This window comes from Somniosus microcephalus, chromosome 33 (genome assembly GCF_052327205.1).
Source record: "Somniosus microcephalus isolate GS21.2 chromosome 33, FLI_Smic_1.0, whole genome shotgun sequence".
NCBI classification, from domain to species: Eukaryota; Metazoa; Chordata; class Chondrichthyes; order Squaliformes; family Somniosidae; genus Somniosus; species Somniosus microcephalus.
In genome coordinates, this window is record NC_141019.1 from 20,419,199 (window position 1) to 20,445,816 (window position 26,618).

A 26,618-nucleotide genomic window follows, 5' to 3' on the forward strand; every position below is an offset into this window, starting at 1 on the left:
AGCAATGTCTCCTTTCTCGTTGGGCCGGAAACGTACTGATCAAGAAAGTGCTCCTGAACACGCTTCAGAAATTCTTCCCCTTCTCTGCCCTTTACACTATTACTATCCCAGTCTATATTAGGATAGTTGAAGTCCTCCATTATCACTACTCTATAGTTCTTGCACCTCTGCAAATTTGCTCCTCTATATCCTTCCCACGAGTTGACGGCCTATAGAATACACCTAGTAGTGTAATGGCACCTCTATTGTTTCTCAACTCTAACCAATTAGATTGTGTCCTTGACCCCTCCAGGACATCCTCCCTCTCCAGCATCTTTAATATTCTCCTTAATCAATACTGCCACCCCACTGCCTTTCTTTCCTTCCCCATCTTTGCTGAACACCTTATATCCAGGAATATTTAGTACCCAATCCTGCCCTTTTTTGAGCCAGGTCTCCGTTATCGCCACAACATCATATTCCCAGGCCAGGTTGAGCACTGGGTAGATGCAGGGTAATGCCTTACCCAAACAAGTGCATCAACCACAACCTTGAAAGATCAGCCCCTGCTCCGGCAGGATCTTTCAAAACACCTCAGATAACTGTGTTCTAGTTCTTCATCCTTTCTGGGTCCACCTTACCAAGGATAATGGATTGCAGCATCTTTCCCACTGTTACCCAATCTCATCACCGTCTACCTTCCCTGTGCACTTTTCCTGCAGTTGGATGTTGTGTGTACTTGTGCATGTCTACAATCAACATCTAGCCATATCATCCAAAACAACGTGGAGCAAGTCTTGGGCTGTTGAGGTTCATACCCAGGACTGGGGAGTGGGATGGATGGGACAAATGTCCATGGTCCAAAATAGTAGAGAGAACTTAATCAAGGCAAATTTAATAGGACCACTTACGTTGCTCAATATTATTATTTTTTGGGGCGGGGGGCTGCGGGTGTATAACATGATTTGTCCCAAGTCCTTTTTGGAACCCCTGCAGCCCTGTGGCATGACTTAACACGCTTGTTGTAGTCTTGTTTGAAGCAAAGAGGCCAGGGGTGGGGAAAAAAAAAATCATCAAATCAAATCACCCAGCTTACCTCTAATATTTTTTCATCATCGATTTCGGTGAAGACCGTCCCATTGATCTGGTTGGGTTTCAGAGGCATCCAGTTAAATACCGGCAACCGGAATTTCGTTTTAATTGGTTTCTTTATCCGGATGGCTGAAAGGAGAAAGGAAAGGATTTAGCTCAGGCCACAATACTAATGACGGAGGGGGTTTATGGCTCAGTGGCAGTATTCCTGCCTCAGAGCCAGAAGGTGCAGGGTTCGAACCCCACTCCGGACAGTCCCTGCGAGTGGAGACCGGAGTTCCGGCTCCGAATTCTGGGTTATCCAGCGGGATACTCATGTTCGGTGGGCGTGGGTGGCCTCCCCCTCATTGTATGGGTTATGGGAGCCCGTAAACCCCTCCCGCTGTATAGGACTAATCGCCCTATCAACTGATATAAAGATAGTTACAGCCATGGAAGGAATGGTTACGTCACGGCCCATCAAGAGCGTGAATCAGCCAGCGAATCCTTCCACTACTTCACACCGTTCTCCAAGGGAAGAGCGCGAAGACACAAAATCAACAAAGTGTACAATTTGACCTCGACAGTCCTTCCCAGAGCGTGAAAGGCCGAGAACGCAATGTCACAAGTAAGATTCTGAGGTTTGGTCAAAGGAGTGACGTTTGGCCACATTGTTGGAAATATATAGGAGGCCATTCTGCCCATTGTGCCTATGCTAGCACCACAATGGCGCCCTGTACTGTAATCGTATTTCTCTGTTCTGGTTCTCCATAGCCTTTGATATTTTTCTTCAAGTGATTAGCTAATTCCCTCTTAAATGTTGTGGTCGACTCCGCTTCAGTTGCCACTTAGTGATGCATTCCATATTTTGATAAACATTTGTGTGAAAATATTCTTTGAATTTGCCCCTTTTCTGTTTCCAGCACTAATCCTAGCTTTATGCCCCTGGTTACTTATTCACCAACCAAAGCTTTCAACACTTACCCTTCTCAAATCCTTTCATTACTTTGAACAATTCTATTACACTCCCTATTAACATTCTCTGCTCCAGCGAATGTCACTCAAGTTTTCCAAGTCTCATCAGAGCTCATAGGTTGTCCCTTTGTCGTTTCATTACTGACCTCCTCCAGTATTCTGGAGTGTTGAACAGCCAGGCCGGACAAATTATGGGGTGGAAGTGGGGAATCTTTCTCTTTAGAACTTGGAGGTAGACCATATAGTAAGGTCAGGCGGGGAGGATCACGTCACAGGAACAGGAGTAGGCCATTTAATCCCTCGAGCCTGTTCCGCCATTCAATGAGATCATGGCTGATCTGTGACCTAACTCCATATACCCGCCTTTGGCCCATATCCCTTAATACAGGAAACTCTTTTACCCGGCACCGACGGGACCGGCGTGGTGCCGGTTTATCAAAAAGTCCGGATTACAGAGAGGTATAGTAAAAGGTATGAGAGCTCCGTACACAGCAACAAATCCAGGCTTCCCTGTTGCTTAGCAACATGTGCAAGAACCCCGGCCACAGACCAAGCGTCCCTGTTGCTTAGCAACAAGTGCAGGAACCCCGGTTACACAGCCACAGATCCAGGAACGGCCACGAATATGAAGTAAAACTTACCTGAACCTACTCCCGAATTTTGCCGGTTAACCGAGATTTCCGGTTATTTAGGAGCCGGTAAATCGAGAGTTTCCTGTATCTTTGGTTAACAAAAATCTATCACTCAGATTTAAATTTAGCAATTGATCCAGCATTAAATGCCATTTGCGGAGAGTTACAAACTTCTACCGCCCTTTGCTGTAGAAGTGTTTCCTAACTTCGCTCTCGAAAGGCTCGGTTCTAACTTTTAGGCTATGTTCCCTGGTCCTAGACTCCCCAACCAGCGAAAATAGTTTCTCTCTCTCTGTTCTCCTGAATACCTTGAAAACTTCGATCAGATCACCCCTTAATCTTCTAAATTCCAAGGAATACAACCCTAGTTTGTGTCCTGAATGCAGCCCACCTAATTGGACAGAAAATCGGACAGGCTGCATTGCTGTTGTGGGATTCCTGCCCTGTTCGTTTTTCCCATATGATGCTCCATGCCCAAGAACTGAAAAGGAAAATAATGCTCACCAATCTCAAGTACCATTAACCCTGTTAATACAGTTTTTGAGATATCTCTCTTGGTGGTGGCTGCCGTACCACAGCCCCAAAAACAACAACTTGCATTTATATAGCGCCTTTAACATAGCGTAAGTTTCATGGAACAGTTTGGCCCCAGCACTGAACGGCATGGAACGCTTAAACTTTGAGGCACAGAAAAGTTTGCAGTTCCTGGAGAACACAGTGATACTGGACAATGAAAGCTTTGACTCATGATTAACTCTGAAAAGGACATGGACATTGAACTGTGAGGTCTTGAATCATAATTTTTCCCATCGAAACCAATCAACATCTGGACAATGCTCTGAGTTTAACTGAAACAATGGGGGTCACGATCGACTTCCTGACATGAATGGAAGACACACTAGTCCTGAGCAGACAATCAGCTAACCGCCCATCAACAGCAATAGAAATCACATTGTGTATGCGTTACAGAGAACGGGAAAGGAGATAGAGAGTTATCTTCGATCTCACAGCTCTGCATAGCTCCGGTGATTGAATTACAGGTCGACGAGGTGTGAACGGCCAGTTCAGCAAACCGACAACCGAAACTGGTTGGGGGAGGCCCAGCCAAGGGGCCATGTGATGGAAGAACTATAAGAAGGAGCGACATCGACTTGCTGCAGTCAGGTGAATGAGGACGGGGGACCGGTCACCTCCAGATCCAAGGCCTACGACCAACATCGGTAACGACCAGCCGCACGGGAGATTGTAAGTTTCAGCCAAATCTCGAAGGGGTTTTTGTCTGTGGTTTGTTGGTTTTAATAAACTAACAGTTTTGGGTTGAGCCTAAACCTTTGTGTCGTGTATATTTTGTTCCTGTAAATCCAGAGTCCAAGAATCCTTGTAAGGCACAAGCGAACTGAACACCTTACAACAGTAAAACGTCCCAAGGTGCTTCACAGCAGCATTATCAAAATTTGACACCGAGCCACGTAACGAGCTATTCGGACAGGTGACCAAAAGCTTGGTCAAAGAGGTAGGTTTTAAGGAGCGTCTTAAAAGGTGGAGAGAGGTAGAGAGGCAGAGGTGTTTAGGGAGAGAATTCCAGAGCTTAGGGCCCAGGCAACAGAAGGCACGGCCGGCAATGGTGGAGCAATTAAAATCGGGGATGCTCAAGAGGCCAGAATTGGAGGAGCGCAGAGATCTCGGAGGGTTGTAGACCTGGAGGAGGTTCCAGAGATTGGGAGAGACAGCGGTTTCAGGAGAGGGAGGGGTGCAAAAAAGCAAGAAAATTGGAAAATTACAACAAAAAATTCCCGCTGCTCCAAATGTAGCATTTCAATCACATGAAGAATAAAAAAGTACTTATATTGTGTCAAACACAGCAGAACCTGGCGCAGGAACTCCCGTTAAAACCACACCTTATATTTCCAAGGCCTTTTTAGCGCATTGCTCTTTGAGAAAGGTAGTTTCAGCAATAAGTCTCATCACGATAGATAACACATGGACCGTTACCTGACAATCCATGACTGAGGATAACCGCTAGAGAACTGCCAGGTAACGGGGGAGCAGCAGGAGGTGGTGGTGGCGGCGGCGGCGGTGGCGGTGCTTGACCTGTAGGAAAAGACAAACGTTATTAAAATCCCCTGGTCCGCACCCGCCCTTGCAAAACAGACATTTTGATTTAAATTGCCAGTGCACCGATTTTGCTTCAAGCCCAATTTGTGACTCTACATCCCAGCACATCCTTCCCACTGGCACACTTCCTTTCATCCTTGCGCCCAAAGGATGAGACAATTCAGGAAGAGGGCTGCTCCAGAGGCACCATCAGTGCCAGTCTACGATCAGCTGATGGCAAACTTGTATGCCAACAGGCCAGAGATATTGAGAACTGCGCAACCATTTAAATAAAAATAGGTCCATGTCGCCCATGGAAAGCAACCCATTGCCCTCGAGCCAATAATCTGCAATCATCCCCGTAACTTTTCCTTGGCCGGAATGAGGAACACACGTGGGTCAGGTCATCTTACCCAGAATGCACTCCAGGAAGGAGAAGCAATAACACCCCCTGGTGGTGAAGAAATGATATTTTCCAAGCAGAAAAGGTGGCACCATTCCGAGTAAAGTATTCCCATCTTAAATAGGATCAGGAATGCCTTTAAGCCGCATTTGCACATTTGTTAATCTGAGTAAACTCACGACAGTGTCAAGCTACCACTGAATCTGGCCCCTTTTAATAAGGCAGCAGATTAGGCCCAATGTAAACACAATGCCGTAAGATGAATCTGAGCCTACCATTCATCAATGGTCTTGAGGAAAGGTGGGGGGGGGGGCGGAGGGGGTATGTTCAAGCAGTTTGATCAGGAGGTGTACAAGTTCTATCTGGGAGGGATCAGCCACGTTGCCTGCCAATTCCCGAAGTTTCCGGCAAACCTCCCATCTGCACTGTTCCATTGCCCTGTCTGAGGTGGTGCCACTGGGAGATTTGCTGCTGGCACAGGTGATACAGGAGATCGTAAGGCCTACTCCACACAGCACTCTCCAGAGCATCTCAGAGTACCGTGCACAGTTCTGGTCTCCATATTAGAAAAAGGATAGAGAGGCACCGGTGAAGGTGCAAAAAAGATTTACAAGGATGATACCAGAACTGAGTAGTTATACTCATCAGGAAAGACTGGTGCTCTTTTCTCTAGAACAGAGAAGACTGAGGGGATTGCATAGGATATACAGCACAGAGACAGGCCATTCGGCCCAACCAGTCCATGCCGGCGTTTATGCTCCACTCGAGCCTCCTCCCGTCTTTCCTCATCTAAATCTATCAGCATAACCCTCTATTCCTTTCTCCCTCATATGCTTGTCTAGCCTCCCCTTAAATCCATCTATACTATTCACCTCAACCACTCCCAGTCGGTAGCGAGTTCCACATTCTCACCACTCTCTGGGTAAAGAAGTTTCTCCTGAATTCCCGATTGGATTTCTTGGTGACCATCTTATATTGATGGCCTCTAGTTATGCTCTTCCCCACAAGTGGAAAGATTCTCTCTGCATCCACTCGATCAAAAGCTTTCATAATTTTAAAGATCTATATTAGGTCACCTTTTTTTTTTTTTTTTTGCGAGAAACGAGACCCAGCCTGTTCATCCTTTCCTGATAGGTATACCCTCGCATTTCTGGTATCATCCTTGAAAATCTTCTCTGCACCCTCTCCAGTGCCTCTAAATCCTTTTTATAATATGGCGACCAGCACTGTACGCAGTACTCTAAGTGTGGTCTAACCAAGGTTCGATACAGGTTTAGCATAACTTCCCTACTTTTCAATTCTATCCCTCTAGAAATAAACCCTAGTGCTTGGTTTGCTTTTTTTATGGCCTTGCTAACCTGTGTCGCAACTTTTAGTGATTTGTGTATTTGTAATCCGAGATCCCTTTGTTCCTCTACCTCACCTAGACTCGCACCCTCCAAGTGATAAATGACCTCCCTATTCTTCCTACCAAAATGTAACACCTCACATTTATCTGTGTTGAACTTCATTTGTCAATTATATTATTAGGGGTGGCCTAACGTAGGTCTTCAAGATTATGAAAGGGTTCGATAGGGTACACGTAGAGATAGAAACATAGAAGATAGGAGCAGGAGTAGGCCATTCGGCCCCTCGAGCCTGCTCCGCCATTCAATGAGATCATGGCTGATCATCCAAACTCAGTACCCTGTCCCTGCTTTCTCCCCATATCCCTTGATCCCTTTAGCCTTAAGAAATATATCCAACTCCTTCTTGAATATATTTAATGAATTGGCCTCTACTGCCTTCTGTGGTAGAGAATTCCACAGGTTCACCACTCTCTGGGTGAAGAAATTCCTCCTCATCTCTGTCCTAAATGGCTTACCCCTTATCCTTAGACTGTGACCTCTGGTTCTGGACTCCCCTGCCAGCGGGAACATCCTTCCTGCATCTAGTCTGTCTAGTCCGGTTAGAATTTTATAAGTTTCAATGAGATCCCCTCTCATTCTTCTAAACTCGAGCGAATATAAGCCCAATCGACCCAATCTCTCCTCATACGTCATTCCTGCCATCCCAGGTATCAGTCTGGTGAATCTTCGCTGCACTCCCTCCATGGCAAGAACATCCTTCCTCAGATAAGGCGACCAAAACTGCACACAATACTCAAGGTGGGGTCTCACCAAGGCCCTGTACAACTGCAGCAAGGCATCTTTGTTCCCGTACTCGAATCCTCTCGCTATGAAGGCCAACATACCATTTGCCTTCTTAACCGCCTGCTGCACCTGCATGCTTACCTTCAGCGACTGGTGCACAAGAACACCCAGGTCTCGTTGCACTTCCCCTTCTCCCAATCTATTGCCATTCAGATAATAATCTGTCTTCCTGTTTTTGCCACTGAAGTGAATAACCTCGCATTTATCCACATTATACTGCATCTGCCATGCATCTGCCCAATCACCCAACCTGTCCAAATCATACTGGAGTTTCTCTGCATCCTCCTCACAACACACACGCCCACCCAGCTTTGTGTCGTCTGCAAACTTGGAGATATTACATCTAGTTCCCTCGTCTAGATCATTAATATATATCGTGAATAGGTGGGGTCCTAGCACCGATCCCTGCGGTACCCCACCAGTCACTGCCTGCCACTTGGAAAAAGACCCGTTTATTCCAACTCTTTGCTTCCTGTCTGCCAACCAGTTCTCTATCCAAGTCAGTACCTTACCCCCAATCCCATGTGCTTTAACTTTACACACTAATCTCTTATGCGGGATCTTATCGAAAGCCTTCTGAAAGTCCAAATACATAACATCCACTGGTTCTCCCTTATCTATTCTACCAGTTACATCCTCAAAAAATTCCAGTAGGTTAGTCAAGTACGATTTACCTTTTGTAAATCCATGTTGACTTTGTCCGATCCTGTCACTGTTTTCCAAGTGCTCTGCTATTACATCTTTTATAATGGACTCTAGCATTTTCCCCACTACCGATTTCCCCGTTTTCTCTCCACCACCTTTTTTGAATAGTGGGGTTACATTAGCTACCCTCCAATCCATGGGAACTGTGCCAGAGTCTATAGAATTTTGGAAGATGACCAGCAATGCATCTACTATTTCTAGGGCCACTTCCTTAAGTACCCTAGGATGTAGATTATCAGCCTTCAATCCCGTCAATTTCCCGAACACCATTTCCCTACAAATATTGATTTCATTCAATTCCTCCCTCTTATTAGACCCTATGTTGCCCGACATCTCTGGGAGTTTATTTGTGTCCACTTGTGGGGGAGACCAGAACTAGGGGCCATCAATATAAGATCGTCACTAATAAATCCAACAGGGAATTTAAGAGAAACTTCTTTACCCAGAGAGTGGTGAGAATGTGGAACTCGCTACCACAGGGAGTGGTTGAGGCGAATAGCACAGATACATTGAAGGGGAAGCTGGATAAACACAGGAGGGAGAAAGCAATAGAAGGTTATGCAGGTAGGGTTAGATGAAGTAGGGTGGGAGGCGGCTCTTGGGAACCTCTTTCTGTGCTGTAATGTCGATGTAATCTAACATTCACTGATCTGCAAAAGGTTGGAAAATTCCTCCTACCAGTTAACCAGGACAGAGGTGACTTTCCAGCTCTGAGCCATGTGTGTGTTTTTCTCTCTCTAATCATTTGGGATTTCCATTCTCAGCTTTCATGCTACATTTAATCCTTTGTGGCCTATTTCTAACTCTTCATCTGCACCAAAAGGTGTATTAAGTCATATTTACATTTAATTTCCTCTGATGAAATTCAGTAAGGCTGTTTAATTAATTGAGAAGTTAACTTAGGCAAGTTGTTTTTTTTTTTTTTTAAGTTCTACTTGCAAAACTTCTTAAGATCTTTGAACATTGCCGACTTCTGATCTCATCGCAGCCCTGTGCCGAGTAAGACAGAGACAAGGGACCTTCATTTCCTCAGCACAAGCAGGAGCAGTGTTGACACACGAGGCCCACAGGTACCAAGTTTCAAAATTAATTTCAGTCAGATTACAGGACAGCCTCACCTCACAAATGATTGCATTTGTGCAAAGAGGAGAGAAGGAAGGAATTTAAGCCAAGAGGGAAGATTAAAGGAACGTTGGGCTGGTTTCCTTTGATAAAGGCAAGACCTTCAAGGTGACCGGATTGAAGTCGTCGGGGCTATGAAGGGAATTGACAGCATCGATCACTGTGGCAGAGGCTTCAAATCCCAGGGGATCGTTAAAATGGGAAAAAGGAGCAAGGAGGGAAGTCCGGTGGTATCTTTTTGCACAAAAGGCAATTAGAGTTGAGTAATAAATTTCCAGGGAAGGGCACTGAAGCAGACAGTATAAATGGGTGGAAGAAGCAATTAGACGTGTTTGTGGAGAGAGAAGGGACTGAGGGATGTGGCGAGAAGGTGGATCAATCTGTCAAAAAGTGTATGGGCTTGTTCAGCTTAACCTCCGTTCCCAAGTTGTAAAAGTGCTTGTAACAGATTTGAGGTGTGACGTAAGCTGCTTCTGGCAAAACTAATATTATTTGCGATTTTGGCTCTCTTTTGAAAACCGAGTGATTTCAAATATTGGTTCCGTGAACAGGTCAAAATCACTGAAACTCCCTGAAATCACAGAGTCAGTAGGGTTGATTGTATACCTGCTGACCCAGCGGGAACACTGCGGCGGGTGGGGGAGGGGGGTTAAAAATCAGGTTTGGGAACTTGCCCCGCCATTCCAGAACCATTTACTTCAGTCACCCTTTTAGCTGGTGCCTGGAGCTCGACAAGCAAGGGCCTAATTGAAATGGCAAAGTCGTGGCCCAGTGACATCATTCGGACGTGCGCGCCATTTTAACTGCGGGCCGCGCAGTTCTGGACCCGCCAGCATCGCGGCCAGAAGAGGCACGGGTACAGTTTAGGTTCCTTGTGGGCCAGGAGGACACCTTGGGCCTCCCCTACCCAGGCTTCCTCCACCACCCTCACCACCCTGACCATGCTCATTGCCAGCTCCCACCCACCCCCACCACCACCTTTCTAGCTTACCTTGCTGGGGGTCCGATTCCGTGGGTCCAATTCCGTGGGTCCCAGGTTACGGCCTACCACCGCACGATTTCCCACAATCCGCCCCGCGTCATTCCCACAGATCGCTTCAGCTCCCGTTTCTCCCCACCCAGAGTATCTGTGGGACCCCTCCCCCCCCCCTTTTTTCTCCCCGAATAGTGAGGAGCACAGCTTTACCTGGTAACGGTGGAGCTAGTGGCGGTGGCGGAGGGGTTGGTGGTGCAGCTGGTGCAGGAATGGTTTCCATTAGTTCCGAACCCATGGCAGACCGAGACAGCATGGAAAAACCTCCGTCGGGACAATCCCCAACGGATCCGCGTTGCAGACCAGTCATCTGTTTCTCCAGGTGAAACTGCCGCTGGAAAGCCTCCTCTTTCTCCTTGATCATCTTCCGCAACGTGTGCACCTGGCTGCTGGCATCTTTGTACGTTTCCTGTCAGGGCGCAAAGAGTTGGCGTGGCTTGCGGTCAAACAGTGCTCGACGGCAAGTTGCGTTACTTTCCAACTAACTTCAATTGTTTTAACACTCAACAAGGAGCCTTCCACATCTGCACGCATCTCCACCAACCAGGGGTGCTGGATGGTCTAAGCGAGCCACCTGGTCAACAACAGTCGACAAAGCCACTCTGTAATGAACGTCCAGCGTGGCTTCAAACAAATGGCAACCAGGCAGCTGAAAGCTCTGCACTTGGAAGCAGCAACATCCTTAACTCTGGTCAAGGAGTTTTAGTCCATTAACATCGTCTTCAATATTTGACTGATTTCCAAGTACAATAGAGAACTGTATCCATAGAAACATAGGAGCAGGAGTCGGCCATTCGGCCCTTCGAGCCTGCTCCGCCATTCAATATGATCATGGCTGATCCTGTATCTCAATACCATATTCCCGCTCTCTTCCCATACCCCTTGATGCCTTTTGTGTCTAGAAATCTATCTATCTCCTTCTTAAATATATTCAGTGACTTGGCCTCCACTGCCTTCTGTGGTAGAGAATTCCACAGGTTCACCACCCTCTGAGTGAAGACATTTCTCCTCATCTCAGTCCTAAATGTCTTACCCCGTATCCTGAGACTGTGACCCCTCGTTCTAGACCCCCCCAGCAAGGGGAAACATCCTCCCTGCATCCAGTCTGTCTGGCCCTGTCAGAATTTAGCCAAGCAAAGTAGGCTTGTTTGGTGGCCCAGGCTATCCTGGGGACTAGTGCCAGAGTCTACAGTGCAGCTACAGCACAGGGACCCCTGAACGTCACAAAAGAAAGAGGAAACTATGGGGTTAAGCGACTTAAGCCACTGCATATTTTCCACTCCATATTTTCCTGAGACTTTTGCACAATTCCGCCATTACCCTCGCTGTAAACAGTTAGACGGTAATTATCATTGCGCCTCCCCTTCTTGAAATCGACAGCAGTCGCTGCTCTGTACAAGCATGCTATTTAAAAAAAAAAATTAAATTGCGATATGAAGATACTACACAATCCCAGCCTGGAGACCCTACCTTTATCGTTTCCAGTTCAGTATCTCGATGGAGTAGCTGCTTTTCCAGTTCCGCCACCCTCATCATATTTTCATTCTCCAGTTCCTGAAGCTTCTCAGACAACTGGGAGGAGAGAGACAGTTTCAAGTTCAATTAATCGGAAACAAAACCCTTTTCGCTTAACAAATAATTCAGCCAGTTACATTCGCAATGAAGGATTCGGATTCTGAATATCTACAGTGCTATGGGACTACTCAAGGTACCATTCTCCCAGAAATGCAGATCCCAACATCTCTAAATTACAGATGCCAGATAGCCCTCGACTCACCAACTCATCAAATGCTTCAAAATGTGGCCTCAACGTGATAACTTACTGGTAGTCAGTTTGCCTCCAGACCAGAATGTTGGGTGTTCAAATGACACCAGAAGAGTGTAGATGTAGTATGTAGGTGTGGAGGGTAGTATACCCAATACTAATATCCCAGGGATGTTCAAGGCACGGAGCTTTCAGTAAGATATGAAACTATCTCTATCTGCCATACTGCGTTTGTCACCATCCAATGACATTTCTTGTAGGGAGTCATGACAGAGAGAAAGAAGAACTATCCCAATATTTTCTCCAGAACGCTGTCCAGTATCCATTTTTTAATTCGGTCCCAACATAAGTAATGGCATCGCACGGAGTTCATCTGCTTTACCTTAAAAGGTTTTCCAAATGCAGGCTACAGGCAGGGAGCTTCACCCACCAGCCGAGCTCATCGGGAAGTGGCAAGTAGCCTTGTTACAGATAGAAAATTGCATCAATTGACAGTGGCTGAGGTTCCCAGCCAGTGCGGTCCATGCGGATAATCGGTCCTTTAAGCCTATGTACAGGAGATCATAGGAGGCCACAGCTCCACTTAGTTGCAAATAGCTCCTTCACCCATTTCCTTTTATTTTTCTCTGGCCCTGTACTTGCTTCTCAACTGTTCAATCTCTAACATCTTCCAGTTCTGATGAAAGGTCATTGACCTTCCAGCCACCTTTTTTTGTTTATTAGGCTTCAGCATAATTAACGGCAAGGTGTCAGCCATGGCTCAGTGGGGTAGCACTCTCACTTGAGTCGGAAGGTTGTGGGTTCAAGTCCCACTCCAACAGACTTGAACACAAAAATCTAGGCTGACACTCCCAGTGCAGTGCTGAGGGACTGCCGCACTGTCTGAGGTGCCGTCTTTCGGATGAGACTTTAAACAAAATCTGCTCTCTCAGGTGGATGCAAAAGATCCCAGGGCACTATTTCGAAGAGAAGCAGGGGAGTTCTCCCCGGTGTCCTGGCCAATATTTATCCCTCAATCAACATCACTAAAACAGATTATCTGGTCATTATCACAGTGCTGTTTGTGGGAGCTTGCTGTGCACAAATTGGCTGCTACATTACAACAGTGATTACACTTCAAAAGTACGTCATTGGTTGTAAAGCGCTTTGGGACATCTTGAGGTCGCGAAAGGCGCTATATAAATGCAAGTCTTTCTTTTTTTGAAACGTTAACTCGGTTTCTCTCTCCACTGATGCTGACCTGCTGAGTGTTTCCAGCATTTTCGGTTTCTGGATTAGCTCCTTCACAGTGCTCCCTGTAAATGTCAACACAGACCCAGGGGGGGGGGGGGGGGGGGATCTCGGTAAATACTGACACGCACCTCGGGACTCCCTGCGAAGGTCCACGCAGTCCCCGGCAACCTGCATAAATACTGACACACTCCCGCAGGCGAGGGTCGCCAACCCTCCAGGATTGCCCTGGCAGGAATGACGTATGAGGAGAGATTGGGTCGATTGGGCTGGTACTCGCTGGAGTTTAGAAGAATGAGAGGGGATCTCATCGAAACTTATAAAATTCTGACAGGACTAGACAAACTAGATGCAGGAAGGATGTTCCCGATGGTCGGGGAGTCCAGAACCAGGGGTCACAGTCTAAGGATAAGGGGTAAGCCATTTAGGACAGAGATGAGGAGGAATTTCTTCACCCAGAGAGTGGTGAACCTGTGGAATTCTCTACCACAGAAGGCGGTGGAGGCCAATTCATTAAATATATTCAAGAAGGAGTTGGATATATTTCTTAAGGCTAAAGGGATCAAGGGATATGGAGAGAAGGCAGGGACCGGGTACTGAGTTTGGATGATCAGCCATGATCTCATTGAATGGCGGAGCAGGCTCGAGGGGCCGAATGGCCTACTCCTGCTCCTATCTTCTATGTTTCTATGTTACGAAGAATGTTTCTATGGGTCTCCAGGAACTAAAGAGGAATCTCCTGGACAACTGCTGCGAGCAACCCGGTCATTAAAAAAGTGTTTGCCCCCCACCCAATTTTCTTTGAACACTTTTGTTTATTAATTATTAAAAAAATGGGAGATGGGGGGCGCGGGGGTTGGAGGTCACGTGATGAAAGCTCCAGGACTATGCCCAACCAGAGTTGGCAACTCTACCACAGATCCCCTTCTCCTACCTTCGGAAACAGAGTGTCAGTAAATGTTCCTTTTAAGCTGCGTAACCGCACAGCACTCTGCAGCTCCCGCGCAGCCGGCTTTTACATCTGAAAAACCGCGCATGCGCCCAAAAAATATTAAAGTGAACATTGGTGCCAATTGGCGCACAGCAATGGAGATAACATCCCAGTAACGAAACATTGGAGAATGTTTACCATACCGTGCTCGCAGTGCACAATATGAACAGTCTTACACAGAGAGAAATTTTATGAGTTTGCAGATCCTGCGCCCCGCACCCCCCCCCCCGATAACTTGAATCTCTTGCAGCCGCGAGTGGCAGACACCCAATACGGCAACGGCGCAAGAACCTGTGCAGTTTGAGGTAGCATGCTCTGCTCTACGTGAACTACCAGTCTTCCGCGTCAAAGGGAGACAAGTCCAAGAATGACATTACATATTGACATGAATCAGTCATTCATGAAAGAAAGACTTAGGAAATAATACTGAGCGGCCTGCGGGTGGCGCTGTCCAGGGAGAGTATAAATACTCAGGCACAGGCCCAGCTTGCGCAGGACATTCTTAACAGGAACTAGTGAAGGACACAACTAGACCTCCATGTTGTAAAACAGTTGATTAAAGCTTTGTTTAACGCTTAGACCAAGTGCCCAGTAGTTTTCTTACGTCACATATCATTTAAACTTCATCTAGAGTCATCTTTTGTTTCTTTACTTGTCCCATTACCATCTCCTCTTGCCTTGCGCCATCATCCCTTTTGTCTCTTAATCTCTCCTGCCTTCCATCCTATCACAGACCTTCCCTTTTGTTCTTTCCTCCCCTCCCCCATCTCCCTGCCCCTACATTTGCTTAAAAACCGGTTCCATCTCCAGCTTCTTCCAGTTCTGACGAAGGGTCGTTGACCTGAACCGTTAATTCTGTTTCTCTCTCCACAGATGCTGCCTGACCCGCTGAGTATTTCCAGTTTTCATTTCAGATTTCCAGCATCCGCAGTATTGTGATTTTGTATAACATATGTGCTCACATGCGACAAGTGCTCCTCCAGTTCGTCCACTTTCTCCAAGGCGGCGTTCTTTGTCTCGGCATCCTCGAGGAGGCCTCCCACATCAAACACATTGTCCAGGTAGGCCTGGATCTGAACCTGGAGTTTGTCACTTTCCGTGTGCTTGGATTTCTGAAGAGAAAATAAATTGTAACCATTATCGGGGGGGGTGCAGTAACAGACTTCTGTTTCCACTAAATAGCTGGCTTTAAATTGCGTTGTGTGTTCCCAAAACAAGAATGGAAGATGGGGTGACAAGGCCATTGACGTAATTTGGAATTTGAGGAATGCTGATTAAAGATACTGGCAATGCACTGCACAGATTTAAATGGTTTTGAAGATATCACTGTGCTGGGCAGGGAGGACACATTCCACCCACACAATTGGGGTCATTTTGGGGTCTCCACCCTCCATGCCTTAAATATGGCTGATATAAAGAATATGGGTTTGCATTGTGACTTGGGAGAGACTTGCCATCATGTTGACCAGGCCTTTGGCAAGACTCCCTTCCCTCAAGACTATTCGATGGATATCGTGGGTTGAACTCTCATATTACCCACGTGCCTTTCTTTTATAGAGACAGATTACAAAAAAAAGACGCAAGCTGTGGCGATTAGATCTTTTATTCTCTCTTTTTCTGCACTCACTGTACAACCTGATCCCTCAGGCCAATATTTTCAGCACAGTACGTGGATTTCTGATGTCGCATCTCGACAGGATGCAACTGCCCCAGAGAATGCTTAAAGCAACATTACAAATATGCTGGATATTATTATGGGGGGGGGGCGCTAGTGGTGGTGTCAAGTGAGTGAGCCATATCATTTTGATAAAATCTAGCTGGCAGACCAGTACCAATAATTCCAAAGTGCGGGTTTAGGCTAAGAGAGGGTATTATAAAGCTTTCCATTTTAAATGTGCGAGGGGCCCCTTCAATTGGCCCTGCACTTTGTGAGGGTGGGGGGGTGGAGGGGGGGGAGAAATAAAGAAATTGCCAGGGTTAAGTGGGACCATGCTTTTCACGAGTGCACCGACGAATCTCACACCCACCTCCAGGAATTCGTCGAGGCCCAGCTTGGTGAACTCGAACTGCAAGTGGACCCGGAAGTTCATGTCCTCCACAGAATGGACCACGATGTTGATGAACTGCATGCACGCCACCTAGCAGAACGCAAGGGGGGGGAAAGAGAGAGAAGAAGCTGAGAGACAATGTCAGAGTAACTTCCACTAGAGCAAAATAATAAGTAAGTTATGATGATCTGGAACGTGCTGCCTGAAAGGGTGGTGGAAGCAGATTCAATAGTAACTTTCAAAAGGGAATTGGGTAAGTACTTGAAGGGAAAAATTGCAGGGCTGTGGGGAACGAGCAGGGGCGGAGTGGGACTAATTGAGTAGGTCTTTCAAAGAGCCGGCACAGGCACGATGGGTCAAATGGCCTCTTTCTGTGCTGTATGATTCCAGGATTCACTCTACAGTATTGTAAATTGGAGGCCAATGGTTTATTTTTTTTAAAAATCATAAAAATGAGAAGGGTTGGAATCATACTGCATGATATTAACAACAAACTTTCAGCACATTCATACATAGAAGATAGGAGCAGGAGTGGGCCATTCGGCCCCTCGAGCCCGCTCCGCCATTCAATGAGATCATGGCTGATCATCCAAATTCAGTACCCTGTCCCTGCCTTCTCCCCATATCGCTTGATCCCCTTAAGAAATATATCTAACTCCTTCTTGAATATATTTAATGAATTGGCCTCTACTGCCTTCTGTGGTAGAGAATTCCACAGTTCACCACTCTCTGGGTGAAGAAATTCCTCCTCATCTCAGTCCTAAATGGCTTACCCCTTATCCTTAGACTGTGACCCCTGGTTCTGGACTCCCCCGACCATCGGGAACATCCTTCCTGCATCTAGTCTGTCCAGTCCTGTTAGAATTTTATAAGTTTCAATGAGATCCCCTCTCATTCTTCTAAACTCTAGCGAATATAAGCCTAATCAACCCAATCTCTCCTCATACGTCATTCCTGCCACCCCAGGTATCAGTCTGGTGAATCTTCGCTGCACTCCCTCCATGGCAAGAACATCCTTCCTCAGATAAGGTGACCAAAACTGCACACAATACTCAAGATGTGGTCTCACCAAGGCCCTGTACAACTGCAGCAAGACATCCTTGTTCCTGTACTCAAACCCTCTCGCTATGAAGGCCAACATACCATTTGCCTTCTTAACCGCCTGCTGCACCTGCATGCTTACCTTCAGCGACTGGTGCACAAGGACACCCAGGTCTCGTTGCACTTCCCCTTTTCCCAATCTATTGCCGTTCAGATAATAATCTGCCTTCCTGTTTTTGCTACAAAATGTGAATCTGCTATTTTAAATAATAAAAGATGCCCTACCACTTAAAATAAACCTAAAAGATAGCGGGGACATTGACGAGGTCCAGCTTGCTCACCCCATCATTTAGATCCATCCTGGCCTGCACCAATTCTATCCCTCTCAGTACTGAACTCCTATCCCTCTACTCCCTGTTGAAACAGCAGTCTATTCATTTCCTTCTTTAACGCTTATACCAATTTCCCATGTACCGTACCATCAGGGAAGATTTTCGCTTGCTAATATTGCCGGTGAAATTCTAAATGCATCGTTTTAGAACACGTTTAATGATTCAATCAGAAATAGCAATCAGAGGAAATGTTCCCACTACATTTACGATGTCGCTGATGTACTTCTCTTTCTCATGGAGAACAGACTTAGCTCCTTCAGCCTCTCCTCGTAGCTCACTGACGCAAGGAGCCACAACTGCAAGCAGAGACACGGACTTCAGTCTACCGAGTAAATAGAGCTGCAATCTGCTCTTTCCCTTCACGGCAAGGCATGCGGAAATATAGGAACAGAAGAAACAGTCATGGACAAGGACAGGCCCCATGGCCCATCGAGCTCGTCCCCCCCAAGTACAGGAAACTCTTTTATCCGGCACCGACGGGACCGGCGTGGTGCCGGTTTATCAAAAAGTCCGGATTACAGAGAGTTATAGTTTAAAAGGTACGAGAGCCCCGTACACAGCAACAAATCCAGGCTTCCCTGTTGCTTAGCAACAGGTGCAAGAAGCCCGGCCACAGACCAAGCGTCCCTGTTGCTTAGCAACAAGTGCAGGAACCCCCGATTACACAGCCAAGAATCAAGAAACGGCCCCGAATATGAAGAAAAACTTAACTGAACCTACTCCTGAATTTTGCCGGTTAACCGAGATTTCTGGTTGTTTGGGTGCCGGTAAATCGAGAGTTTCCTATACTTCAACTCACCCATCCCAGCCTCCAACTCCACCACCGCTCCCAACGCATTCTATTTAAAATCCCGCGTCTTCATCTAAAACTTCATCCATGCCCTCGCCCCACCCCATGCTGCTTTCATGAGAGAGGAAATTATGGGGTGATTTGATAAACGTGTTTAAAATGGTGAAGGGATGAGACAGGGTTGGTAGAAACAGGCCGATTCCAGTGGTTGCAGGGTCTAGAACAAGAGGATATAGATACAAGATTAAATGGGAGAGATTTAGGACAGGGAGCAGGAGAAACCTTTTTATATGAAGGGTTGAGAGGCTGTGGAATGCACTAAGTGATTGAGGCAGAGATCATGTCGACATTTAAGAATAGGTTAGAGAGGTGGCTGAAGGAAAGGGATATGGGAACAGGGAGGGCACATGTGGAGGATAAACACCAACATGGACTGGTTGGGCTACATGGCCAGTTTCTGTTATAATTTCTATGTAATTCTATGTAATTTCCTCCAGCCCTACATCTCCTCCCACGGATTCCAGCCTTCGGTTTTATCCTCCTCTCCACGCAACGCATATTTTCAAGCAGCACTTCACCGTGATGCTACTTTTGCAACTCCCCTCGAAGCTCCTCCACCTCCCAAAACCTCAAGGCCCAACTCTTTGACGAAGCTTTTGGTCACCCCATCTAATTTCTCCGTTCTTGGCTCGAGAGCCATTTTCCTTCCATCTCCGTGAAGTGTCTTGGGACAGTTTGTTGCATTGCAGGCGCTGTATAGAAATGCAAGTTGTTTGTTGCTGAACTCCATTAATGTCTTCACCTAACCGAACACCCTTCGAGAAGCTCAGGAAATCCCTCCCTAAACCTCTCCGCCTCTCTCTCCTGCTTTAAGACGCTCCGTAAAACCTCCCTCTTTGACCAAGCTTTTGGTCACCTGTCCTAATATCTCCTTATGTGGCTCGGTGTCAAATTTTGTTTGATAATTGCTCCTGTGAAGCGCCTTGGGATGTTTTACTCTGTTAAAGGCGCTATATAAATGCAAGTTGTTGTTGAGTGAGGAAACCTTTTTCTAAGATTTAATTTGAATTTCTGGCTTTTCATTCTACTAGTCTGACTGACCATAAACTATCATTCTGGTTTCATCTTCTCTACATGCAATTAATACTTTAGATACTTCAATGAGGTTCCTCCCCCGGCTTAATCTCCTTCTCTCTGGACTGTACAGCTCAAGCTTCTCTAGTCTTTGATCCAGCTCATTCCCTGGACACTTCTGCATAAAACCCAGTGACTCGTCGCTGGAAATAGAGATAAAGAAAGACTTGCATTTCCATAGCGCCTTTCACGACCACTGGACGTCCCAAAGCGCTTTACAGCCAATGAAGTACTTTTGAAGTGTACTCACTATTGTAATGTAGGAAACACGGCAGCCAATTTGCACACAGCAAGCTTCCACAAACAGCAATGTGAAAATGACCAGATAATCTGTTTTTGTTATGTTGGTTGAGGGAGAAATATTGGCCAGGACACCAGGGAGAACTCCCCTGCTCTTCTTCGAAATAGTGTCATAGGATCTTTTACATCCACCTCAGGGAGCAGACGGGGCCTCGGTTTAACATCTCATCCGAAAGACGGCACCTCTGACGGTGCAGCGTTCCCTCAGCACTCCACTGGAGTGTCAACCTGGATTTTTGTGCTCAAGTCTCTGCAGTGGGACTTGAACCCACAACCTTCTGACTCAGAGGAGAGGGTGCTGCCCACTGAGCCACAGCTGGCACTGAAATAAGTGAGGCCTTTGGCCCAAAGGTGTCCTTACTGCCTTCTTCAAAATGTTTCCCGTGCTACGGTTGGTGGTCTTCCAAAGGTGGCTTCACCCGATGTTTCAGCGCGCGCCCAGCTCCGTCGAGGGGGTGGCAAAGCGGTGCCAAACGCATGGGAGCCTGGACAGTGCCGATTCTCTGAGGTACAACCTCCAGCGGAGAGCGTCGCCTACCCGCTGTGACATCGCAAGCACGTTGCACTGAAGCTACAGGGCAACTGCGGAGAGCCTGCACTGCTGGCACGGACCCACGCTTGTGGCAAATACGGATCGGGCAATCAGTGCCCACCTGGTGAGGCTCCACACTGGGAGCTCAGCCTCACACCTTTTCCCCTTGTACCCCACTTCCAATGAGCAGGTCTTGCTGGCTCTTACCATGAAATCAATGTTGCTGTCTTCATTTCGAAAATATTCCATCAGGTTTTCAAAGCGATGCTTTTCTTTGCACACCTAAAAGAAACAGAACAGTTAGCCCTTTTATTACTTTTTAGAAGAAAAGGAAACAATCTTACCAATTCAACAAAAGAGGAAGTGAGGAAGCTAATGTCGATCTCGCAGTCCAGGAGCAAGAGGAGAGAAAACCAGTAAACAACAACAACTTGTATTTACATAGCGCCTTAAACGTAGTAAAACACCCCAAGGTGCTTCACAGGAGCGATTATCAAACAACATTTGACACATGAGATATTAAGGTGGCATAGTGGTTAGCACTGTTGCCTCACAGCGCCAGAGACCCGGGTTCGAATCCGGCCTCGGGCGACTGTCTGTGTGGAGTTTGCACATTCTCCCCGTGTTTGCGTGGGTTTTCTCCGGGTGCTCCAGTTTCCTCCCACAGTCCAAAGATGTGCGGGTTAGGTTGATTGGCTATGATAAATTGACCCTTAGTGTTAGGGGGATTAAATACGTGGGGTTACGGGGATAGGGTGGGATATGTGTTGGTGTAGGGGTTACAGGGATCGGGTGGGATATGTGTCGGTGCAGGCTCGATGGGCCGAAATGGCCTCTATCTGCACTGTGGGGTTTCTGTGATTCTGTGATTCTGTGATGACCAAAAGCTTGGTTAAAGAGGTGGGTTTTAAGGAGCATCTTAAAGGAGGAGAGGTGTGTAGAGAGGCGGAGAGGTTTAGGGAGGGAATTCCAGAGCTTGGGGCCCAGGCAGCTGAAGGCACGGCCGCCAATTGTGGAGCGATTAAAATCAGGGATGTGCAAGAGGCCAGGAGCGCAGAGATCTCGGAGGGTTGTGGGGCTGGAGCGGATTACAGAGGGAGGGCGAAGGCCCTGGAGGGATTTGAAAACAAGGATGAGGATTTTTAAAATTTTAAAATAAACTTGTATCTGAGCAGCAGTCAGGCAGGGGGTAAGGGGGGCAATAAATTAATATCAGACCTATGGTTTGAGGTGTGGGAGGGGGGTGAGAAAACCAACAATATTAGGCCCAATTAATACTATGTGGCTGAGGAACTTCAAGCAAAAGGAACAAAAGCAGTCGAGGTAGCTTTCCTCCTAATGCAAAGGAACAGATCTTCAGAGCTCAGTAGACCTTTATACCCGGGGGGGGGGGGGGGGGGGGGGGAGAAATTGGCTTGCGCCCCATTTGAGGCGATATCTTCAGTAGCACCCCGAAAAAGTTAGCATCCCCGCGCCCGAGATTGAATGGTAGCGCCCCAAGGAGGAGGCGGGGCTACTGGAAACGCTCCCCTCCCTCTTGGGGCGCTCCCATTGAATATCGCGGCGCTACGTGTGGCAGAGCCACGGTACTGCAGGCCTCCCACCCCTGATTAAAGGGGAGGGGCCTAGCGCAGTGCTCACTGGGGCCCTGCTGGACCACCGGGGAGCAGGGTGCCGGCAAAAGAGCCCGGCACTCAAGAGGAGGAGTGCTGGGCTGCCCGATGCCGCGCGGGAGGCGGCGAGAGGGGACCCCCCCAAAAAATGGCCGCCCGGCTCCTGCCCTTTAATTATCGCCGCCCTGGCTGCAAAAACGTCCCCCTGACCCTGTCAGACATAGCGTCCGGTGGCAGGTCAGGGGGCACGAACCAAGTTTGCAGCCGGGGTGCTGCACACGGCAAAGACGTCATCGGCAGAGGTGCAGCGCCGCAGCGCCGCAGGGCGCTACCGGCTACCGCCGCCGCTAACCTCCTGCTGAATTTCGAGAGAGGCGTTAGCGGGCACTAACGAGGCGCCAAGCAACCGACTTCTTCTCCCCAGGTGTGTATCGCCGCATACATGGCTCCACACGCACAGACTCTGCTACCTGATGAGGTGATTTCATCTCCTGCCTTTGGAGGGAAAACCCAACTGGTGGCCAATGTAAATGATCACCAGATACAGCCCACCCATACAGGCCGCCATTGTAAGTTCCACGTTTGTACGGGCCTTTCCTCAACATTGGGCAAAGTCCTTGGCCAGAGTTGAGGCCTCCTTAAGGTTACTTGAAGGCAGCTGCGGGTGCATCAGATTCCAATGCCCAGAACTCCAGCAGCCCCCCTCACATCACGGGAGCTGCGTCTGGCGGAATAGCTCCCCAGTGTGGAGGGCGAGGTGTGCCACGAGCCGAGCGGTGGCTCATTCCCACCGGACACAGGACAAGCTACCTTCGTCAGGCAGTTGGCCAGGACAACCCCAAACAGCAGCAGGACCTTGCTCACCCTGGAGAAGGCAACCTCCGACAAGCAACACCACTGGCAGGCAGCAGCCACGAAGAAACACCCAGCTGGCGATACCCCACCCTCTCTTCGGGAAAGGGGAAGTCAGATGAGCAACAGTTGCAATGATCCAAGAGCCCAAAGATAGCTCTCCCCTCCGCCCACACACATGCACGCGCTCAGAAGTCACCATTGGGATGTTGAAAGTTCCCTACCGGCAGGACGGAACTAAAAGCTCTCTTACCTCTTTGAAGTGGTCGAACGCAGATAGGATGATTTCATGTCCTCCTCGCACAAGACAGACTGCCGCTAATAGCTCCAGTACCAGGGCTTTGGTTCTGCGAAAAAAAGGGCATTTATTCACTATTCGGGACTTAGGAATTGCCAGTCTAAAAAAGACCACAGTCCATCTAGTTCGCGTTCTACCCTCCTGGTAGTCACATGATCCAACGATAATGGAGTTGTTGACTAATCACAGCGATCAATCTCGATCAATGAGTTTACAACAGACCCAGACATGAGCTGAGGAAAACTCCCAGTGGTGGAGAGCTTTGGGAACCATAGGTCCAAAGTCACCTGTTCCTCCCAAGCACGCTGCACTCCCCACACGTCATGTCTCAAATTACTCCTATACGGTGTGTCCCAAAATGTTATTTTCTGATATAGTCGCAGTCAGAATCAGAATGGAAGATTTTACGGTTTGAAAGAGATGACATTCTTGTGTTTGGGGGGTGGGGGGGAAGGAAAAGAGGTGTGGTCAATTTTTCCTGAGTATGCGCCAGTGACTGGGAACCTCGCCTGCTGCCATTGCCCATTAAAGAAAGACTTGCATTTCTATAGCGCCTTTCACAACCACCGGATGTCTCAAAGCGCTTCACAGCCAATGAAGTACTTTTGAAGTGGAGTCACTGTTGTATTGTGGGAAACACGGCAGCCAATTTGCACACAGCAAGCTCCCACAAACAGCAATGTGATGATGACCAGATATTCTGTTTTAATGATGTTGGTTGAGGGATAAATATTGGCCAGAACACCGGGGAGAACTCCCCTGCTCTTCTTCGAAATAGTGCCACGTGATCTTTTACATCCACCCGAGAGAGCAGACGGGGCCTCGGTTTAATGTCTCATCCGAAAGACGGCACCTCCGACAGTGCAGCACTCCCTCAGTACTGCACTGGAGTGTCAGCCTAGCTTAATGTGCTCAAGTGTAATGATCAATAACATGTCATTCTATAGTGGACACTAGGTGGAGCCGTAGAGCTGTGTAGAGCTGTATGTATAAGACTACACTACCCAGCTGTATGTATATTAAGATTACATTACCCATTAGGCACTAGGCTACCCACAAGGCAACAGTCAAGATGGATGCCTCTACAGATACCGTACCTAGTCCACATGTGCTCAATAAAAGTGTCTAGCAAAAGCTAGCTGTGTTCATAAGAAGAATGTCTATTTATTAATGAACATGAGAGTGTCAGCCTAGCTTGATGTGCTCAAGTTCCTGGAGTGGGGCTTGAACCCACAACCTTCTGACTCAGAGGCGAGGGTGCCGCCCACTGAGCCACGGTTGACACATTAGAACATCGCGGACGAGGCTCCTCATCACTAGCGTGCAATCGGAAAATTACTGCCAGGCTTTCCCCTTCAGCTGGAATGGCAGGATGGTTAGGCCCAAGGATCTCTTCATGACTAACCAACCATGTCACTTAACAACTGGCCATCCAGCAACCTGCCGATACCCAGGTCGGCCATGGTCTAATTGAATGGTGGAACGGGCTGAGCGGCCTCCTCCGGTTCCTATGTTCCACTCTCTTACCCCCAGCGTGAATCAGCACCTTCCAAGGAAGGCGGGAGAATCAGATGGCAAAAAAAGGTGACAAATTTGTTGACATGAAATGAATTGATTCATGAGGAGGAGGAGGCGGACCTGTGTGGGAGCGGCAGCGGGACCCGAGAGAAGGCGGAGCAGCCATAAAGGAGCACTGCAGAGGAGTGCTGCAAGTTGGGAAAAAGAGTCCGAGAGCGGGAGCAGTCAAACAACAACTGCGAAACCGCTAAAGTGACGTCGCAACCAGGGAAGAAGCTGATTAGAAATACTCACCAGGTCCTATTTACCACAGTCCAGTCGTTGAAGTAAAAGTAAGGTCTCTAGTTTAGAGTTAGTGGCTAAAGTGAAGTAAGGTCCCTAGTGTATTTAATATTCTTTAATTTAAAAGGAAGTAAAGGGAGTAAGTTAAGGTTAAGACATGGCAGGGCAGCTCGGCAGCGTGGAGTGCTCCTCTTGTGCTATGTGGGAAGTCAGGGACACTTTCGGTGTCCACAGCGAACACATGCGCAGGAAGTGTCTCCAGCTGCAGCTACTCGAAATCCGCATTTCGGAGCTGGAGCTGCGGCTGAAGTCACTGTGGAGCATCCGCGAAGCTGAGATCTTCATGGATAGCACGTTTAACGAGGTGGTCACACCGCAGGTAAAGAGTGCACAGGCAGAAAGGGAATGGGTGACCGCTAGACAGAGTAAAAGAACTAGGAAGGTAGTACAGGAGTCCCCTGGGTCCATCTCCCTCTCCAACAGATTTTCCGTTTTGGATACTGCTGGGGGAGATGGTTTCTCAGGGGAATGCAGCAAGAGCCAAGTCCGTGGCACTACGAGTGGCTCAGCTGCACAGGAGGGGAGGAAAAAGTGTGGAAGAGCAATAGTGATAGGGGATTCTATCGTGAGGGGAACAGATAGACGTTCCTGTGGCCGCAGACATGACTCCAAGATGGTATGTTGCCTCCCTGGTGCCAGGGTCAAGGATGTCACTGGATGGCTGCAGGGCATTCTGAAGGGGGAGGGCGAACAGTCAGAGGTTGTGGTTCACATTGGTACCAATGACATAGGTAGAAAGAAGGATGAGGTCCTGCAACAGGAATTTAGGGAGCTAGGTAGCAGATTAAAAAACAGGACCTCAAAGATTGTAATCTCTGGATTACTCCTGGTGCCACGTGCTAGTGAGTATAGGAATAGAAGGATAGAGCAGATAAATGCGTGGCTAAAGAGTTGGTGCAGGAGGGAGGGCTTTAGTTTCCTGGATCACTAGGTCTGCTTCTGGGGAAGGTGGGACCTGGACGAGTCGGACGGGTTGCACCTGAACCGGAACAGGACCAACATCCTTGTGGGGAGGTTTGCTAGTACTGTTGGGGGGGGGGGGGGGGGGGGTTTAAACTAACTTGGCAGGGGGGTGGGATACGGAGTGGAGCTATAGTAGGGGGTGATGCACAGCCAAATGTAGAGGAAAAAAACAAGTCAGCCTGGAAGGCAGAGCCAATATGTAACAGCACAAGGGAGTATGGCAAGGCTGGATGGCATTTATTTTAATGCAAGGAGTCTTATGAGTAAGGCAGATGAATTGAAGGTGTTGATGAACACATGGGAGTATGATATTGTTGCTATCACAGATACATGGTTGAGGGAGGGGCAGGACTGGCAGCTCAATATTCCGGGGTATAGAATCTTCAGACGAGACAGAGGGGGGTGTAAAAGAGGGGGTGTTGCAATATTAATCAAGGAGTCAATTACTGCAGTAAGGAGGGATGATATCTAGCAGGTTCCTCTAATGAGGCCATATGGGTAGAACTTAAAAACAAAAAGGGGGAAAGCACTTTGCTGGGAGTGTACTATATGCCCCCAAACAGTCAGGGGGAGATAGAGAAACAGATATGTAGGCAAATCTCA

General features: G+C 47.8%; 1 protein-coding gene across 5 annotated transcripts in view; it reads right to left on the reverse strand.

Moving 5' to 3' along the window:
* Positions 1–26,618, reverse strand: part of LOC147096992 (formin-like protein 3) — a 190,603-nt gene that overhangs the window by 40,567 nt on the left and 123,418 nt on the right. For all 5 annotated transcript variants that reach the window (XR_015074454.1, XM_085972707.1, XM_085972706.1 and 2 more), the window contains 8 exons: positions 23,148–23,241; positions 20,637–20,711; positions 16,220–16,330; positions 15,155–15,304; positions 11,677–11,778; positions 10,360–10,615; positions 4,650–4,748; positions 1,076–1,200 (listed from right to left, as the gene is read on the reverse strand). Coding sequence is in view for 4 of the 5 variants with exons in the window: in XM_085972707.1 (XP_085828833.1) it covers positions 1,076–1,200; positions 4,650–4,748; positions 10,360–10,615; positions 11,677–11,778; positions 15,155–15,304; positions 16,220–16,330; positions 20,637–20,711; positions 23,148–23,241 (1,012 nt within the window). In the remaining variant the exon portion in view is untranslated. The remainder of the gene's footprint in view (positions 1–1,075; positions 1,201–4,649; positions 4,749–10,359; positions 10,616–11,676; positions 11,779–15,154; positions 15,305–16,219; positions 16,331–20,636; positions 20,712–23,147; positions 23,242–26,618) is intronic.